Below are 19862 nucleotides of genomic sequence, written 5' to 3'. Positions count from 1 at the left end.
CAAAGCGTCTTTTATTGGCTTGGAAACGTCTTTTCCTGTAGGATCTTCGATCTGACCTTTAGCTTTGGATTAATATGGCAATGGTATTGCTCACAATCAGGTATGTATATTCAATTGTTTCACATTGTCATGTTCACGAATCCGGACACACACTCACAATGACCGTGTTTTGCTATGGACCCATAAAGAATGTTTCCAAAAATGCATCAGTCGATAGCCATTGCTTCACTTCTGCTATCCAGTCCCGCTACCTATTCCAATCACAATCAACCATTAGGCCATCTGACAGAGCCCAGACATGCATATCCAATCCGAACATGTCACCTGTTCCACGCGCTTCACCCCACGTCTACTGCCGCATTATTGGCTGTCATCTCTAACTGAGCCCACTGGTCGTAAGGGTCCACCTATCCCCCCCCCCCCCGATGTCCTCTCTACACCACCTCCGGCTCCCTTATAAATGGTTCAACTGGCCAGTGTTTGCTATGATTTTTCCTCTCCATCAAAACGCTCCCTTCTCCTCACATGTGACTCTACACCAGCCGCTCACTCGGACTCGGGTCTCACTCCCCACACTGCTCGCAGCTCCCTCACACGTGACTCGACTGGCTTCTAGTAGCTCCGTATCCTCTCCATATTAGTCCCGCTCCCCTCACATATGACTCGACTGTCCACCATCCTCAGACAGTCCTCTGTGACGCTCCTGGCGACGCTGCTGCTCCAGGGTTGGCAGGTCGCGCGAGTCCCGACTGCGTCGTCTCCGACTGACCAGGAAGGCGACCAATAGTACCAGAAGGATGAACACCAGCAGCGCGCCGCCGATCACCAGGCCGAGGCTGGTCGAGCTGAGCACCGGGCCGTAGGCTGGAGGGTGTAGAGGAATGGATTAGACGGTTTACGATTATATTTAGTCGGACGGTAACTATTACCGTTTGTCCTGCCTCGCAATTACATCTTTTGTTTCGTATAGTCTCGTTTTATTTCAGCCTCCATTCCATCTTCCCTCATAATTTTATCCATCCCGTCCTAAGCCTCCTCTCCTTTATTTCCTTCTCAATTCTAGTTTTGTCTCCCTCCCTTCTTCCATTTTTCTCTCTCTCTTTCTCCTCCCCCTCTCTCTCTCTCTCCCTCTCCCTCCAACTCACAGACGTTGCCGAGGTCGACGGCGCAGGTGCCGATGTTCCCCAGCCGGTCGACAGCCGTGATGTTAGCCTTGGGATGGCAGCAGGAGGCGCGGTACCGACCCCTCAGGCGCGGACTGCCCGCGGCGAACTGGCCGGCGGTCAGCTGACCGACCTCGCTGGGAAACACATGCACCTCCTGCAGGCCTGTGAGCAAAGATCAAACGGGATGCGTAATTACTAGTATAACATTTAGGTACTAGTTGCTACCCAAATACAAGTTTCCTTGATATTTGATTGGCCAGAGCGATTTGATGGAATAAACCACACATTTCTAGAAAGATCGGCAATAACGATCGCGATTCAATGTTAAACGGCACTGGATGACCATTTCACATGTTATTCGTTAGTGCATTCTACCCGTTGGCAGCAGTTAAATACGCTGCGGTACAGTATAATTTCAGGCGTAACTACTAGCGACATCTATTGGATGGGATTAGAATTCAGCATAAGCCATGCGGTACAGCAGACATTCAGGCGCAACCACTAGCAGCAGATATTGACGGATGCGGAAATTAGAAGAGAAATGTCGTCACTTAGTGGAAAATCTCGCTTCGTCTATCCAACGAGGAAACGTCAGATGAAGTAAAATCACTAGAATGTCTATCAAAGACCTTGAAGCAATAAATAAAGTCATGAGGACCAGTGAATGCTGTCAAACATTGAATTAGCCCCGCTTGAAACCTGCCTGATCCTGTGTCGGAGACCTCGAAGTCCACGGTCCAGAACCGGTCGTCGCAGTCGTCCTCGGAGAGATAGTCGCCGCAGTCTACGTCGGCTCCCGGCAGGACTGTGCACGTCGGGGCCGAGACATCCTCCTCCTGCAACGACGATACACAGCGTGATGGATGACAGCTTCGAGTCATTAGCAATGATGGGTATGATGAATGCTATATGAACAGAAATGATTGTATAATATTCTAACGGAATTTTAACTCGGTCGTTGTGCTGCTACTTAGCATTTGATTTTCATTGGGCTACTGTCAATTGATGGGTGATATGCATGTAAACTGAAAAGGTAATGAAAAACCACGTCTTTCATCATTTTCTTGGTAATCACCTGAGCCAGCACGGTGACGGTCTGGTGGGCGGCAGCGCCGTCCTCCCTGTTCTCCGTCAGGGCCGAGACGAGGACGGTGGCCGAGTCCCCGGCACGAGCTGAGGGCGGCACGTAGTAGCGTAGGGTCACCGTGCGACTCTGACGCGGTGCGAGAGTCACAGTGAGCTGACTCAGCGACTGGAAGTAGCTGGAAACGGAAAGGGTGAAGCGTTGAGCATCCCTATATGATACGATGAATGGTGTATGTCTTAGCCTGTTCTTATCTTATCAATTGACATTGCATTAATGAAAAGCCGCCTACCAGCGGATTTAATGTGAATACACGAACTGAGCTGAACTGAACCCTGCGATGCAAATGTGCATCGCAAATGCGATGCATTTACGAAGAGCAAATGTTATACCTAATTTTGATAACGGTAAAAGCGGTAGTGCGGTTTGGAAACCCGTTCCCCTAAAGATCAAAACGAAGCGACAATCGAAACGGAAAGAAACATAAAAGAGATAATGTACAAATTAGTTGACGTCCTCGAGCGTCTTTACATCATATTAGTCAAAACGTCATGCTGTAAGCCACATAATTGATAAAAGAAAACGATCTAAGTAATATATATGGTGTCACTGACCCCAGGTCGTCCGTAGCCTGCAGGCTGAAGGTGTGTTGATAGCGTCCCTCGTTGGTGACCTGGAACTGTAGGTCGCCGCTCTGACCGGAACGGGCCGGACTGGCCTCGGGTCTGACCGGCTCCACACGGACAGAGGACAGGGTGGTCCTCAGCGGGGCCTCCCGTACCCACCGGCTGCCGTCCCGAGCGGTGCCGATTACCTGGCGGGGTCAAATACAGATCGATGATGACATTGAGCTTGGGTGCTTACTACGGACATCTCTGTCTATGGGTGGATTGTCATACAGTGCAAATAACCTTCTATATCTAGCAATTAATGTTAAAACGTATGATGGGAATGACATTATAAACGTAGCTAATGCCTAGATACTGGAGAGAAATACGAAGCTATATAGCAATACGAAGCCTTAATCAACGTTTATCATATGCGTTTGCATCTAATTAGAAGACACGTTCGCTCTCTGAGCTTGCGGTGCTGTCGACTACTTTTATTATGTGTTCAAGACTATGCCGGTCATACCGTCATGCGTTCGCTCTTACCCGTATATTTGCCGGCCGGGCGATGAATCGCGGCTCCAGCGGCAGGTAGGCGTCCCAGAGGGGACCCGTGTCGTACCGGAGCTGACCCACCACCTTCCCGGTCAGGTCAGTCACCAGGACCTCATCAACAGAGCGGAACGGCTGCTCGTCTGTGCTGATAAGCTGCAGCAGCAGGTGCGGCAGCGGTCCGCCTTCTGTGGAGGTGACGGGGTACATACGGGTGAGCGCCTCAGCCGTGACTCGTGAGAACTTGTGATAAGGCGGGAGAGGTATTTAGTGTGCCACTGTGATAAGACGTGCTAATGACAAGCATTTTGGGCTAATTAAAACGGTAATGGAAGTAATTTTCCATCTATCTTTTTTAATGATAGATAATAGATGTCATTTCACACGTCTGGTTGCAGAGTGGTTCTCGTAGGCCGTTGCTCAATGTTACATAACACGTATTTGAGGTTGTTGATCGGTTTATATCCTGCTGTGGAGTGAAGCATTCGGCAGATCATGGGTCACTGGAGAGCAATTTGTGCCCTCTTGTCTGAACTGCAGACGTGAAAACAAAACGATGTTCCCATTCCTAAACCCATTTTTTTAAGTGCTTGCACAATAAAAAAATGATGCGAGGTAACATTTAAAGCCCATAGAGAACAGACAGTGCGAATATCAAAGTAAGGTTCTGATTGCAATGGTTGTCATCCCACGCTCCTTATCAACTCACGCGCTCCTGTGACCAGTTTTCCGCGCACCACCTGCATTCCCGGGTGGGTGACCCCCTGGTCGGCCAGATACACGACCGAACACCGGATGTCCAGGTTGGTGATGGCCCTGCAGAGAGGTCACAGATACCGGGTCAGGGCGGAGACCGGGAGGAGCAGGCCAAATGGACCGGACACTGATGGGAGGCGGGGTTACTCGAGCGAGAGTATCAACCAGGCGACGGGCGAAATTTAGAGGCAGTCGGAGAGATCGAACTCGCTGAGGCAAAAGAAGTAAAGATAGAAGCGATATTTAATTAATCGGGACTCAGAACTCAAAACGTCCATTTGATATATTAATTCTATTTAACATTGCATCTCCATCTGTATCAGTCTGTCTGTCAGTCACTCCTCTCTCTCTCTCTCTCTCTCTCTCTCTCTCTCTCTCTCTCTCTCTCTCTCTCTCTCTCTCTCTCTCTCTCTCTCTCTCTCTCTCTCTCTCTCTCTCTCTCTCTCTCTCTCTCTCTCCCTCTCTCTCTCTCCCTCTCTCCCTCTCTCTCTCTCTCTCTCTCTCTCTCTCTCTCTCTCTCTCTCTCTCTCTCTCTCTCTCTCTCTCTCACACGCTCCCCCTATCTCACCTGACTGCCACATTAGCCGGGTAGTAAAAGTCCGGACTGGTCAGATCCAGCCTCCAGTCTCCCCCCACCGGATCGTCCAACTGAAGGACGGTGACGCTGGACGAGCTCACTGCCGTCCTGACTCTCCGCGCGTCCGGCCGAGCGTCATCGTCCACCTGTGGTGACCTGAGGTCGAATCGCCGGCCCCGCGGGGACACCAGCTGACCCGAGGTCACCGACCCGGTCACCGTGACCTCCAGCTGGGACACGGTCTGGTCGATGCCGAAAGTGGAGCTGAATGACGGAAAGCCGATGTCGTACCGGTTGAAAATTGTGGACTGAAACAAAGTAAACGGGTCAAATACGTGAAAAGGAAGCAAGTTTGAAAATTGCATTGGCAATGATGTGTATGTAAACGGGAAACGCAAGGGCTTTTGATGGCTGCTCGATTCAAAACGTAAATCGTTTAGCGTACATATGATGCTTCATAGCGATACTTTTACAAGCGTACAGGGGTCTCAACTAAAATAAGCATTAGTTTGCTGTTGCACACGATGACTGTGCGTCATAATACATAAGTGACGTGCGTCTACCTTTGAGTTGTTGGCGGCCAGGTCCAAAATCTGCAGTGCCTCGGCCACCTGATTCGCCCCAACCTCGAGCAACAATCCGCCGGTCGCCTTCGAAACATTCTTGTACACCTCTATGGGGTACAGCTGTGCCTCATACCGCCCTCGCTGTTGCGGCGTCAGACCGTCGGCAGGTGCGGAGATGGGCTCCGGGCCGGTCAGGGGACCGATCTGCGCTGGACCGACAGCCGTTCCGAACGGACCCCTACCGGCGGCGGAGGCGCCGAACACACCCCGGGCGCTGCTGATGAGAATCAGGTTCACCTGGAGGAGAGACGGGGAGGTTGGGTGGCCAGGGAATGGAAGAGGTGTTACAGGAAAAGCTTCAGAGGTACATACATACCTAGGCTAGCTACCCTTATCTAGCTCTCCCCGTGTCCCGATTCAAGCTAACCCTGCACGGACCTCTTCCCTACCCCAGCGTCCTCTGTCCCGACCTCAGCACCCTCTGTCCCGACCTCAGCACCCTCTGTCCCGACCTGAGCTCCCGCTATCCCGATCCTAGCGCCACGTCACGGACCCTGGCCACGAATTCGGTCACCAGCTCCTCAATGGACCCTGTCCCAACCTCAGCACCCCTGCGCCGACCCCAGCGCCCCCTGCACGGACCCTGGCCGCGGCGTCGGCCGCCAGTTGCAGCAGGTGTAGGTGAAAGGCGGTGTCGGTGGGAGCCCGGTCCGTCAGCAGGTAGATGTCGCTCCCGGCAGGCGCAGTGTCCACGGCAGAGAGCAGAGCAGAGACTCCCAGCCGGCGACTGTCACCCGGCACCAGGGGCAGAGAGTCGAGCTGGCTCTGGAACTCTGCAACGCTGGCAGTGACCTGCACCGGACCCACGCCTGGCAGAGACAGGGACAGACTGTCAGCGGAAGGGGCAGACTGTCAGCGGGAGGGACAGAACGGGAGGGACAGACTGTCAGCGGAAGTTGCAGACTGTCAGCGGGAGGAGTAGACTGTCACCGGGTGCTGTCAGTGGAAGTATGTGCGGTCGAGCGAAGCATGATCTGCTGGTCTGACCGATACCATCGACTCTGTCCTTATGAGGGGCCACTTCATCAAGATAATCCGCATGCTGAGAGGGAACACTCAACGCTCAGATACCAAGTCATGGGAGGTGAAGCTACACTCTGCCAATCCTTTCCCCAGCCAATCCCTGACATCATTTAGCGACATCTAGCGATACTAACCGGCACCGCTGAACGGAACGAGCACGAAGCAGCCGGGCCGGAGCCGGGGCTCGAGCTGCGCCAGCCGCGCCGTGCGCTGGCGCAGCGCCGCCACAGTCAGCTCCATCGACTGAGAGGTGTCCAGCACCAGCACCAGGCACTGGCGGGGTGAGAGGCGCAGCAACCAGTCGGCCCGCTGCTCACCGGTGGCGGCCAGGACGGCGGAGATGTACCGCTCTGAGGCCTGTAACGGGGAATAGGGAGGGAGGTCATATGACTGAGTGCTCACCTAGCACTGCAGATATGTACCGCTCTGCCGCCTGTAGTGGGGAGGGGAGAGGGGAGAAGTCAGATGGTTACTCTCGGGGAAAAACCACCACTAACGAATAACGATAACAATAGGGCCAGACTTATGATGATAGTAAGAACAATACACCTTTTTGCACTCAAAATAGGCATCTTTTCATTCAATTTCGGCGAATTGCATTCAATTTTAGCGATCTCTCATTTGCTTCGAATAGAGAGATCGCTAAAATTGAATGCAATTCGCCGAAATTGAATGAAAAGATGCCTATTTTGAGTGCAAAAAGGTGTAGTAGGAAATAGGGTTCAAATCGAAAATTTTAAATTAATTATACGACTTCTTGAATCAAATAATTCAAAGATAGAGTCTGTATACCGAGGTCTATAAATTATTGAGTTCACATTTTTATCTTCATCACCTAACGCATTTATGTCATTTCCAGTGCACGTGCTTCTGGACGTAAAGCATTTAGCACGTCTTTCAAGCCAGACTTCTTTCGGTTGGGGCATTGATGTCCACAACAACTAAAACCGTTTATGCCCAAACGGTGTCACCTGAACAGCAAACTCTGCCGCCCGGCTGTGTGAGTAGTGATGCGGCGAGAAGCAGGGAGCCATCGAGTCCTTGCTGATGCCTCCGACGGCGGGCAGTGCTCGGCTCCGGTCCGTCACTCCGCCATGACTGCACTTGCCTGAGTGTCACAAGGGTCGACCAATTAGCCGTCGACCCAGTCGAGGTCATCTGAGAGGGGGCCGAGACTGTTTGCCAAAAGTAATGTTGGAATAACGGTGGGATAAGAAAACGTAATGCTCGTATGCCTATTTTGTTTTGTTTAATTGCGCATATAAGTACCTACCTATCTATTAATTCTGCTCTTGTCAATATTCTACTGTTTTATTTAGACAGCACTGACACGTGTCAAATAAATTACATTTATACCCATTTCGCAATTACCACATCCTATCGGCCTTACCGTGACCATAACCATACTGCATGCCCGTTCCCGTGCCGTACCGCTGTTGGCCGGTTTGCTGACGGTGACACCGCTGATATACTGCCCCGAGAGGTACCCAGACGTCAGTCGACCTTGACGCAGCACGTTATTGTAGCACGAGCCGTCGGCAGAGTCACAGTCGGAGCATACCGAGTCTCCCGGACCGGCAACGGCGCCCACCTCCTGGCCCGGCATTCCTGGCGGGAACAACGACGTAAGGCTCTAACAACAGGAGAATTACTAACTACAGCAGAATTATGATATAGCCATCGAGGGCACCTAACATTGCTCGGCTGGTGAGGTTTGGTCGGTTTCCGTTTAGGTTTTAGCCTCCTGAGGACGGGTTCAAATAGCTCGATTAGAAAATATCGAAATTGCGGTTGCTATAATCGCTTCGAGAAGTCTTAAAGCTTCCAAAGAGTCAAGCCAGTTATATAGAAGCCAGTTATAGCCAGTTATATATAGTCTGAGTTGGCTCACTTTCCCCATGTTTTTCGTGTAAACATTAATATGATTTTCATCGTATTCGCGGCCACGCCAAAGTCACTTACCGAGCGCATAGTTGATCTCGTTCTTCTCCAGGTCGATCCAGCTGGAGTGGCTGTAGAAGTCCTGGATGGCGGCCAGCTGGAGGGCCAGCAGACGCAGCGCGCTGCCGGCCCGGCCGCCGGCCACCAGTGACGTCACCAGCTGCTGATGACGCACCTGGAGCAGCTTCTGTGCCTCCGCCAGCCGCTCGGCGTCGAAATGGTACCTGATAGCGAACAGTGGAGGCGTCGGTATTGAAGTAACTGATTTGAACTTCCTGTGAACCTGAGCGTGCAAATAACGATCCGGAACTTGCGAGATCATACGAGAACGCACCCTTCCGGATTGAACACTAGCGTTTCCAGGCTCAATGCCTTGGCATCGCATTCTTAGTGTTCAATAATGTGTAATGATATGACCTATAGTTTTTTTGTTGTTACACAGCACGCCAAGAATACACACAACATATTTCTAACATGCCTTTTTGTCGCGATTCGTACTGGTACTAAAACTTCGATTCCTACCTAACCAGTATAACGCCTTATGGGGCGACTAACGGAGCGAGCGAGAGGGTGGGCCTTGCACGTGCGAAATTGCGAGGGGGTACCTCCAACTGACTTGTGCACGGCACCCTACTAACCGGTCTCTAGCGATGTGCCAAATTTGGGCACAATCGGCCCAGCCGTTCTCGAGATCTGGAAGCGGCACCCTGCACGTGCGCACGTGCAAAATGGGTCCCAACTGACTTGTGCACGGCACCCTACTAACCGGTCCCAAACTGTGTACCAAATTTGAGCGCAATCGGTCGAGCCGTTCTCGAGATCTGGAAACGACCCCTGCACGTGCGCACGTGCAGCAGCACCCCAACTCTGGCACATGGATATGCAGTGCCTAGTGGGTGCCTACCTACATGCCAACTTTGAGCGCAATCGGCCAAGTAGTTACCGAGATATTGCAACAATTAGGAAAGTGACACCTCTTCGTTTTGCACGTGGCACGTGCATAAGGGGTCACCCACATGCATCGGGAATAGTCCAATACTTGGTAGAAGGAATGAAGCTACCCTACAAAAATTACCGCATGTAAATCGGTCAAGTGGTTGCTGAGATGTAAGCCTCGCAAAAGCGTCCGCACGGCCGGCCGGCCGGCCGCTCATACTCAGAAATTTCCGTTAAGGCGGCCGCACACTGGGCCATTCGGCGGGCGAGATTCCGCAAAAGCGGAATGTCGCGGGCGACATTCCTACAGCGGCTTTCCGCTTGTTTTCAGCAGTTTACAGGACCATTCGGCGGTGCAATTTTCTACTTAGTATTTTCAGGAACTTTATGTGAAACATTTTATGACCAGTATAACGCCTTTTGGGGCGACTAACGGAGCGAGCGAGAGGGTGGGCCTTGCACGTGCGAAATTTCGAGGGGGTACCTCCAACTGACTTGTGCACTGCACCCTACTAACCGGTCTCTAGCGATGTGCCAAATTTGAGCACAATCGGCTCAGCCGTTATCGAGATCTGGAAGCGGCGTCCTGCACGTGCGCACGTGCAACATGGGTCCCAACTGACTTTTGCACGGCACCCTACTAACCGGTCCCTAACCGCGTACCAAATTTGAGCGCAATCGGCCCAGCCGTTCTCGAGATCTGGAATCGACCCCTGCACGTGCGCACGTGCAGCAGCACCCCGACTCTGGCACATGGATATGCAGTGCCTAGTGGGTGCCTACCTACATGCCAACTTTCAGCGCAATCGGCCAAGTAGTTACCGAGATATTGCAACAATTAGGAAAGTGACACCTCTTCGTTTTGCACGTGGCACGTGCATAAGGGGTCACCCACATGCATCGGGAATAGTCCAATACTTGGTAGAAGGAATGAAGCTACCCTACAAAAATTACCGCATCTAAATCGGTCAAGTGGTTGCTGAGATATAAGCCTCGCAAAAGCGTCCGCACGGCCGGCCGGCCGGCCGGCCGCTCATACTCAGAAATTTCCGTTAATCTAAGGAAAGACTCCGCTCGCTTCGCTCGCTCCGTAAAAATTCGTTGGGAAGCATGATGTGCCGCAATGCATCTAAGTGCTACTGTTCTAATCAAGCGATGCAGTCTCCAAGATAAGCTCCGATGAAGCAATCATCGGCAAATGAACTGATTGCTGTGATATGGCTGACTGTTGGGACTATTGCTGTGACTGGAAACACATTACCACATTAGGACGCATTTTGTCGGTGCCGATAAGATAACGTGTGAGGCGGATGAGATAATTGTGTTTTTTCAGATGTCCAGTGATAAAACATTATCTTCTTCGCTGATTCCAGCTGCAAAGGACTAGACGGATCCCAAGGTAATGCACAAGACGGAGAGGGCAAACAGCTATGATCGCTGGTTTCTTTATTTCCTCATAAGCCCAGCCCTAACCCTAGCGTCGATGTCCTGGAATGATGCTGTGCCGCAATGCACCCCAGTGCTATTGTTCTACCCGAGCGATGCAGTCTCCATGGATAAATGGCTACGAACGGGTGAAGCAATCGGCGGCAAATGATCGTATAACTGATTGCCGCGATTAAAGGCACATAATCGCATAGGATGAACTTTCTTGGTGCTGGTGAGATAAGGCGTACGGGAAAACTTCCAGAAGCTCAAATAGCAATTCACATGGGTACTCACAGCTTAGGTAGATGAAAATGACAACCACCAGAAGCCAAAGTCAGAGACGATTAAGCAAAGCAATGTGAATCGTGTTAACGAATTATAGCATATTGACCGTAATCGAGCCTGGACTGTGATTTTTTGCTTTGCTGTCCTTCGTCTCACTTTAGATATATTTTTGTTGACCGCTTTTACGACGGGTATCGGGCACACATTTGATTCACATCTGGTGCAGATTTGATTCAGATTTGGTCAAATTACGTTTATTGTGTTTCTTAGTAGCTATTAGCTAGGGCCGACTAGTTTCTCATATGACTAGCGTTTCAAATTATCAGACGTTATTTTCGATTGAAACGCTGAAAAATCATGATATGAAGATATTTTTTGAAAAAGATTTATTGCAGATTTGGTCAAGTTTGATGCAGTCACCAGAGGACCCATCGTGAAAACAGCTATTATCAATTTTCTTCCCTCTCTCTCTCTATTTCTCCATTCCACGTTCTCTTTGACTTTTCCTCTATCTTTATCTGGCCCTTCTCTGTTCCTATAATACTCGCTTTCTGTCCCTCTCTGAGCTCTCCCTTCCTTTCTCTCTCTTTCTCTCTCTCTCTCTCTCTCTCTCTCTCTCTCTCTCTCTCTCTCTCTCTCTCTCTCTCTCTCTCTCTCTCTCTATATCTCTCTCTCTCTCTCTCTCTCTGTCTCCCTCTGCACTGACCTGGGGTCGACTCCGGCCGGCCCGCTGTCCACCCGGGCCACCTCGTCCGCAAGCTGCTGAGCCACCATCGCAAACGCGATGCCGGCTCCGGTCGCGTTGAAGCCGTGGAACTTGATGAACACGTTGGCTACAGTGTCTAGCTCGTCAGGCCCGTAGTTGACGCGCCTGTCATTGGCCAGAGCTCGGAAGCGTCGCACTGCGGCTCGTTTTACGGCCTCCTCTGTGATGTTGCGATGGGTCCAGGTGAGATCGACTGCTGCACGCAGAAGACACTGCAGACGCTCTGTGCCGGCCAGACTGGGCGGAATGGGACTCGGCAGAAATGATTGGGTGATGGGTGCCAGCGCTAGCAGTGCCAGCAGAGCGCTGAACAGTCTGGCCATGTCTCCACTTAGAGAGAATCACTAAGCTGACGGTGTGATCGACTCGCGACTCTGATCGACACTGCGCACGATAGGTGGCCGCTAGACCTCAGCACCTCCTCAGCAGCTCCTACACATCAGCCACACTGACGCCATTACCTTCAAACTCCCCCAGTCACTGCGTCTCCTGGTTGGTGCTTTGCTAATCGCTGGTTATCGCTGCGGGGCGGGCCAAGGCAGTCCCAGCCGCGGCGACCCGCGTTCTGGCACCGGATGGGCTCTGGGCGGCGCCCGGGATGTTTGAACAGGAAGTTACGCCAGTGCGTAAAGCACTCCGCGCCGCAGGTGATTCGTCTGATCAGCCCCCGCGCGCGCCCACTATCAGAACGGTTCCGGCCCGAACGGAAGGTGCGCGCGATACAGACGGACCGCGCGTGGCCTTATTGGGCGCGAGGACGGCGAATGTGTGTCATGAGTAACTGTTACGCAGAATGCTGGTGCTATGATTAATTGCTTATACGAGTAGTCTGCTCGAAACGTGACGAGCAGTCTAAGCCTTATATGACCCCCCCCCCCCCCACACGCACACACAGATGCACATATCTGCCTCAACTTGCTCGATTCATTAGTCACGTTTTGTTATTTTAGGTACTATTTGTTAGTAACTTTATTCAAAGGTATCAGTACATCACATTGTTTTAGGTGCCGACGTTTTCTGTCAGTTATATACTAGCTAAATAGTTGAACCACAGCTGTAGCACCAGTAATGCTTTGGCACTTATGACTTATAACCGTTGACCAATGTCTCACCAATCACCGTGCCTTCGACCTTATTTAGTCGTTCTAGGAAAACCCGGCGGCGAATAAATCTCGTCATGAATGAATCGTCTATAGGAAGTACGCGTTATCGCAGAAAATGCGTCACGTCACATCCACCTGGGCCACTCCAGTACCACCAAAACAGCAAATAATACTTCCCATCTGTGACTAATAGTGATTTAGAAGTTATATGCAGCCATGTTCTTTGTTTTATTGTTCGACGTACATAATTAAATCGTTTAACCGAATTACCTAAGTGTACCTAACAGTAGGATTAGATAAATCCTATAAGACTGCTATACAAATTAAAACATTTAACTGGTTGACGTTTTGCCTCGTTAGTTTTCATGTGCATTGTTGACCATTGCTTGTATAAAAATCAACACCGAACGATCATTTCTTATCCGTTAAATAAGTCAAGATTTGCGTCTTTTCTCACTTGCCCCAATTATTGCGAATCTTGGAATTTGAACGTACCTACGAATGAATTGCAGGAGCAAATGCAATGCAACGACTGGCTATTTAAGTTTTAAATTTCAAAAAGACTTAGGTAACGACTTTTTACTATTTTACGCCTACGAATGTTTGAATGGGCGGATTGACAGGGGCGGAGCCCACACAAAACATAGCTTGTTCAATGTTCATTGTTGCTTACGAGTAGGCCCCAACCCCTACCGTCTGAACGGGTAATGTTGGGTTGCGGCCACCTATTGGGCAACTATGTCGGGATAGTCGGGAATAAATTATGTGCGTAGTCAGGAGGCTCATATACATAGGCGTGGCGACTCGACCTAGGGCTCACACCACCGAGACCAGGATGTTTTACCAGCTGAGTTACTGGCAAGCGTATTTAAAGTTAAGTGAGATGTTGTTATTTGTAGCTTTTAAGCCCGTCACATTTTATCTTTCATGGGGGTGGTCGGGGCACAGTTCGGCAATTCCGGGGCAGACCGTTTGCAGTCGGGGCGGACCGGGGCGGGGCGCACGGTACCGGGAGAAAATAATATTAGTCCTAGTCCTGAGTCCTGAGTCCCTATTAGTCCTGAGAGACGTTTTTGTGTGCTTGTGTGTTTTCTCACTGAATAGTTGAGGATGGGTAGGTATGTAGGTAGGTAGTAGGTACCTAATAAGCTCAAAAGGTTAAAAAAATGTTTTCAGTGGTCAATTTCTTTTCCTATCAAAATGCTTGACCCTGACTTATCGTTTATAAGAGAAGTTAACCTCCCCTTTAGGTAGGTACCTAATAGGTAAGCCTAATGGGATGATTTGTTTGTTTGTTTGTTTTGTTGGGTTAGGCCCTTTCGGTCGACAAGACCATTGCAGAGCCGGAAGGATGATAGGAATTAGGGGGAGACATTGGTCTGGGCAGGCACCCTAGTGAGTCGCCGGGGCTGAGCCCGTCCAGAGGACAGGCCACCCAGCCCCAAGGCACTCACTGCACCCGGCTACGGGGTGCGCTCCCTCGGGAGCAGCGGCGCCGCTCCAAGGGAGCAGCCCGCATGATATAAAGTTGCCTGCCCAACCCGGAAGGGGGTTGTGGCGTGGAGGAGAAGGATTTCAGTATCTTGAGGATAGAAGCACGGACAGGTGCTAATGGGATGAGATAGGACTGAGGATAAGATCAGAAGATGACAGAGTAAGATGATTGTGAAGGAAAGATATTGCTTGCTCTTAGCTTACTCGATCACCGACTGGTGCAGCGAAATGGCTGAGTTGAGTCTACCCCGTTGGGAGTGGGACGGTGTTGTTCCTGCAACTTGCAAGACCTGGGACACACGGTTTTGAAGACACAAAACAGCATTGTGGACAACAGACTTTCTTATGGCGACCTCTATAGTCTCATTCATAAAGATAGCTGCGACCTCTGCAGGTTACCAGAAAGGCGTGTCCTGAACTATTGTTTTTAACCTACACTCGAGTGCTATTTTTCTAAAAATCACAGGTACTGCAAAACTCAAGCTTATTTTGAGCGAAACAATTGTAAAACTTTTTTTCTAGAAAAGCTTGAAAGCTATCGCAGCTCATGTTAGTTGTCGTGCATCACATGCTGTACAATTTAGTTGCGGTATCCATGCTTTTTGGGGGAAATGCCGAGTCTCGCGAAGTGCGAGAACACGCGCAGCTTTGCGAGATTTCAGTACTCCGCAAGGGTGAGAGGCGGTGTGCGGTGTGGTTGTGCTGTTATTTCCGTGTTTTATTGAATATTTATGAAAGTTTGCTTTTTGTGAGTGACTGCGTTCACATTTTGGAAAGATCATACAATTTGCATTCTCAAATTTATCTGTTTTACAGAGCCATTTAGAAGACGGGAAAAGGAAGACGTCCTATATGAGGACGCTACCGAAACCCATTTCTAACTTCTGAAATGAGCTATACTGGTGGTAAACAGCAAGCGCCACTCTTACAGCAGCCTGCATATCCAATATATCAGCAAGGATATTCATATGGTAAGACCTTTGAATTATTCTTTTGATGATAGTTTTGGTATGTTTGCTTTGAAGAGTGAGAGTGAATCAGTTTCGGCGTGATTCGGAATCAGCATGGAAGATTCAGATTAGCAGGCCATATTCTTCACTGATGATAGTTGCCTGGGCTGCATTGTCATTTAAGTCTTGAAGTCTTGAAGTCTTGTATATGCTGAAGAAGGCGTACTGCCTGCAACTTCCATTACAGTCGGTGACACACCAGGGAAATAAGCTAAAATTAGAGCGCTCTATTTATTGCTCCCGCTACTTCACCGTCTCCCATAGGGTCCTGTGTTGAGCTGGTGTCGAGGCTCTAAAAATGACGCCGATTTTTGCACCCTTCTCACGAAAACCGCTCGGACCGCCTGGAAACTAATTGTTCCGCTCTACAAATTTCATGATCGACGGGAAAATGAATGAGGAAAAGATTGGTCCTGAAATAATTCTGAACTCCCTGTAGAACATATCGAAATATGGCTGCAAACTAGGAGCATGTCAAAATCGACAAAACAATACAAATAAACTTACCGGGATTTTTTTATTTTCCATGCATCTGTGTATGAAATCAGTCGGTTTTTCGGAAAGATCATCTTCTGTTTAATAAATAATTCCACAATTGCAATCGAGAAAAAAAACATTTCCGCTGTGACAGCAGTTTTGGCATTGTGCCAGTAGTGTGGCGTGCGCGGTGCTGCGTGGTCGTCGGGACGGAGTTGTGAGTATTTTCGGTGTTTTAAATGGTTGATGGCCATTTGAACCAGCTTTATATTATTTCCTACAAATTTTTGCATCAAATTATTGCTTTGAAAGACCATTGAAACCCCTTATCTCTTCATGAAACACGATCATATTCATCGTCGACGAAATGGGCGCGGGACTCCATGTGCATTCCGATCGAAATAAATCGTAAATTAAATAATATTCGATGATAAGAATCATATTCTAGTGACACATTTTCATAAAATAAGGCATAAACTTTCCAAGGAAGTCAAATTTGGATAATTGGATTCTTATTTTGCTCACATATCCTTGTAGTAGTCAAATGGCTCAATTGTAAGATAAATAAGTATATGTTTTGGTTTGATGTTTGCTGTGAAACCACCCAGCCACTTGCTGGTTGAGTGGTTTTCTGATAATTACCTGATAATCATTTCTCCTTTTCCTTAAAAGAAACTAAAATTCCTTTCAAAGTAATCCATTTTTAGGAAAGGCGGCTTGCTCTTTGACATTTCATGTTCTTGTTTTGTTATTGCTGGCAGTATTTTGATACAATAATGCAATATGAATTTTTTGCAATAATAAAACCTAAGACAAACTTAGTTCATGCGTCAATCAAACACCCAACAGAAAGATTGTGAGTCCTTGTGACGTGAAGTAGAATATTCTATGAATGTGTTATATAGAATATGCCAAGTATTAAATTAATTTTTATTTGATACTGATAGCTGAGCATGTGAATTATGCCACAATATAATTTCATTTTCTGGTTTTGAAATAGCCGGCAGTATTTTACTTCAACAAATGTAATATACGTGGAATACATGTTGTTATGTTATGTTAAAAGTTTAATAACAGCCAACAGAAGGGGCTGTTTCAGCAGATAATGTTTGTACCTTATGCATTACCTTTCTTTTCTGCAGGACCATGCTTCCGCTGGGTGGTCGACGTTTGCCTCCTGAAGAAGTTGAGCAACATGAAGACCACCAGATGAGGTGTCTGCAGTTCATGTGGAACTCTGCAGACTACAAGTTATGCCAACCACAACCAAAGTGCTGTGATCATGGAGGCATAAACCTCATGACAACACTTCAGATTTGCAGTTGAACCAAAGTGTGATTCAAACCACCTGTGGCATCTCACTCAATGTGTGAACAGTGTGATTATTGTGCAGTGTTCAGCTGCAACTGAGACATTTATTAGTGACTTGTTTTGCAATTAGCCACCAAAAGCATTTTTTGGGCTGGCTTCTGTAATTTGTTGTGCACTGCGCAATAGTGGTAGTGTTTTGTCACTTGTCAAGTTGTCAGTTGTGCATGTTGCATGTTTCTCTTCCCTCGGCCCTCATTATCAATTAAGTGGTGAATTGGCATCACTCAGTCTCCCCAGACCTCCATTGACTGTCTGTCAACCACCTAACTTGAGATGGTATTTGCTAATAGTGTCAGAAAAGAAGTGATTGTAGACATTTTTAGGAATATGAGCTCCGTTTCATGCGTGTTCCAGTGGTCATTTTGTCACATGTCCCATAGTGTAATAAATGGAAACTGTTGTTCCCTTTTGAAGGTACTCGCGGATGCAGAAAGCGTTGGGCCTAATTATTAAACGCACCCTCCTATCAGGGACGCACGAAATCGACAAATATCATCCTTTTTAGAACAGGAGGAAACGAAAACTTGTGAACATAGCTGTACCTACAACAGTGCATAAGGAATTGAAATTCTGGGAATTTTTGAAATTCGGAGAAACTCAAGTTGTCGACAGGTATGCCCCTTGCACGTCAAAGACCGCCTAAAAAACAAACGTCTACAAATGAAGGCAGTATTCGTATGTTCGTTGTAATTGCAGCAGCCTAGCAACATGCATTGCGGTCCGATGGCGAATTACACTCGTGCCCAAAAACTATGCCGATAACTGCCAATGCACTTAGGTCATAGGTGAGGAGAGGAAGGGTCATGTCATATGTCAACATCATAGAAATGGCTTCATCTGAGCTGTGCCTATTGTACATAATTCAACCGATCTATGCATTTCGTTTCTTGCAATCTACTCATGCTTTCACTCCAGCTTCAGAGTAATCATCCCATATTGTACGTCTTAAGATATTGATTTCTATGGCGGTTTGCAATTGCTAGCCACGTCTCACCTCAGTTTGGTGGCCCCGCATCGGCCCACTCGGCCGCTCTAAAATTGACTTACGGAGGAGGATGGTGGCTTTTATTTTAGCTTCTCCGCTGACTGCGGGGAGCGCCGTCGCCGAGGTAGGAGCAATAATTAGCTTATGTTTGGGACTAATTTCCACGCTTAATTAACATTTTAATGTTATTTTAATTAATTCATGTTAATCTTTGACGCATTCTCTTTCTATTGATACCATCCACCGGTCTGAGAATTACTGCCTTGCTGCGTAAGGGCCGATAAAAGATCACGCTTTTAGGGGTATCCCTTCAACATGGGGCAGGAGCAATAAATAGAGCGCTCTAATTTTAGCTTATTTCCCTGGTATGTCACCAACTGATTACTCCTTACTGATTGAGTGGGCAGAGCTGGGTAAGGATGATCGTGGGATAGTTCAAGGTTATAATGCTTTGTCATCCAGTTCCTCGATTCGGTGGCATTTACTCCAATTGAAGCCTCTCACTCTTCAAAAACTCGTCCACTCTTTTTTTAAACAGCCAAGTTGATTTTGACCTCACAATTTTCTCTGGAAGGCTATTCCATAAGTTACATGCCCGATGTGTGAGGAAAGACCTTCGTACTCGTTTCTTTACACTAACTTTAACAACTTTAACTTTTAACTTTAACTTTAACTTTAACTTTTAACAAATGACAACATTTTTGCTGAGATTTAACCTCTGTAACACCTTAAAGGTTCTATGCTGATGGTTGTTTTGAGTGATTACTAATTGACAGGTTACTTTTTTGTCATGCCCTGCTTCTGATGACACCTGGGCTTCCATCTGCTTTAGTTTGAAATTGTGGGCACCTATGATGACCTATGAAGTCTGGGCACCATTAACTTGCAAATGAGCATCATCTCTGTGGTTAGAACTTACACAAACACAACCATATATGTAGTGTAGCAATAGTCAGTGTGCTGTGTCTTGGTCTAGGAACCTGCAGTTATGCGGTCTAAGTGTAATAAATGTGTCATGTAAACATAGAACCAGTGCTAGATTGTAACTTGAAATAACTGCAATTATAAAGCCACAAACTCAAATGAGAGATTTAAAGGAAATTCTGAAAGTAGGTAGGTAGTGGTACTTAGTGATCCAAATAATATTCAAACCTTACTAAAATCACTACCTAGTACCTAATCTTTTTTGACATGGTCCTTATTGCTGCCTTCAGCCTTGTATGTGTTGAGATTGGCTACTATCATACAATGTGTTGGTGATGACCTTCGAGTGAATAAGGGCCTTCACCTTGGCTAGAGAATACCGCTTGAAGCCAATGCTGAAAAGATAAAATACTAGCATAAAAAAATGTGCTTGGTATTAATCTGTCTGGGAATCAGGATTGATTCTAACCCAACTGATTTCTTAGCCTGAACTGCATGAATTTTATTTGTGTTGTTTTTACTTTCATCAAACAATGCTGATGATTACCAGTGTCATGGAATATTTTCAATCATTTGCAATTTGTCATGACAAGGGAGATACTAGCAACAGGTAATGCACCTTGTCTTCAGGTTTCTTTTGTTACATCCTATGAGTAATAAAAGTTACCTACATAAGATTCACACACAGTGACCTAGAAGCTATATTTGAATCCCGGAACATTAAACTTAACCATAAGCTGTTAGGGGTGA

The 19862-nt window shown here is 47.9% G+C and overlaps 2 protein-coding genes across 4 annotated transcripts in view; one reads left to right on the top strand and one right to left on the bottom strand.

The window, feature by feature from the left end:
* Positions 1 to 1537: 1537 nt before the first annotated feature.
* On the bottom strand, positions 1538 to 12168 carry LOC122384529 (von Willebrand factor A domain-containing protein 7-like). Its single transcript, XM_043372067.1, has 14 exons — positions 11689 to 12168; positions 8355 to 8557; positions 7824 to 8000; positions 7364 to 7500; positions 6527 to 6749; positions 5952 to 6178; positions 5307 to 5606; positions 4735 to 5051; positions 4120 to 4226; positions 3405 to 3598; positions 2865 to 3064; positions 2242 to 2428; positions 1870 to 2002; positions 1538 to 1563 (listed from the first exon to the last, which is right to left on the bottom strand). The coding sequence occupies exons 1-14, from the start codon at positions 12069 to 12071 to the stop codon at positions 1538 to 1540; spliced, it is 2814 nt and encodes a 937-aa protein (XP_043228002.1). The 5' UTR covers positions 12072 to 12168.
* Positions 12169 to 15161: 2993 nt separating this feature from the next.
* The window catches only part of LOC122384503 (eukaryotic translation initiation factor 4 gamma 1-like), a 92569-nt gene continuing 87868 nt past the window's right edge, over positions 15162 to 19862 (top strand). For all 3 annotated transcript variants that reach the window (XM_043372003.1, XM_043372004.1, XM_043372002.1), the window contains exon 1: positions 15162 to 15316. In XM_043372003.1, coding sequence (XP_043227938.1) covers positions 15235 to 15316 — 82 coding nt within the window. In that variant the 5' untranslated portion in view covers positions 15162 to 15234. The remainder of the gene's footprint in view (positions 15317 to 19862) is intronic.

Source organism: Amphibalanus amphitrite, unplaced genomic scaffold (assembly GCF_019059575.1).
Source record: "Amphibalanus amphitrite isolate SeventyFive unplaced genomic scaffold, NRLGWU_Aamphi_draft 000192F_arrow, whole genome shotgun sequence".
NCBI classification, from domain to species: domain Eukaryota; kingdom Metazoa; phylum Arthropoda; class Thecostraca; order Balanomorpha; family Balanidae; genus Amphibalanus; species Amphibalanus amphitrite.
The sequence above is the reverse complement of the archived record's forward strand: the minus strand, read 5'-3'. Positions and strand labels throughout refer to the sequence as shown.

What these genes read in the sequence shown, in the direction of transcription:
- LOC122384529 (XM_043372067.1), bottom strand. Translation starts at nt 12,071, where the DNA reads ATGGCCAGACTGTTCAGCGCTCTGCTGGCACTGCTAGCGCTGGCACCC. An exon ending in CCGGCTAATGTGGCAGTCAG is followed by an intron (nt 4,227 to 4,734) that starts GTGAGATAGGGG and finishes ACCTCTCTGCAG; the next exon opens with GGCCATCACCAACCTGGACA. An exon ending in CAGGCTACGGACGACCTGGG is followed by an intron (nt 2,429 to 2,864) that starts GTCAGTGACACC and finishes TTCCGTTTCCAG; the next exon opens with CTACTTCCAGTCGCTGAGTC.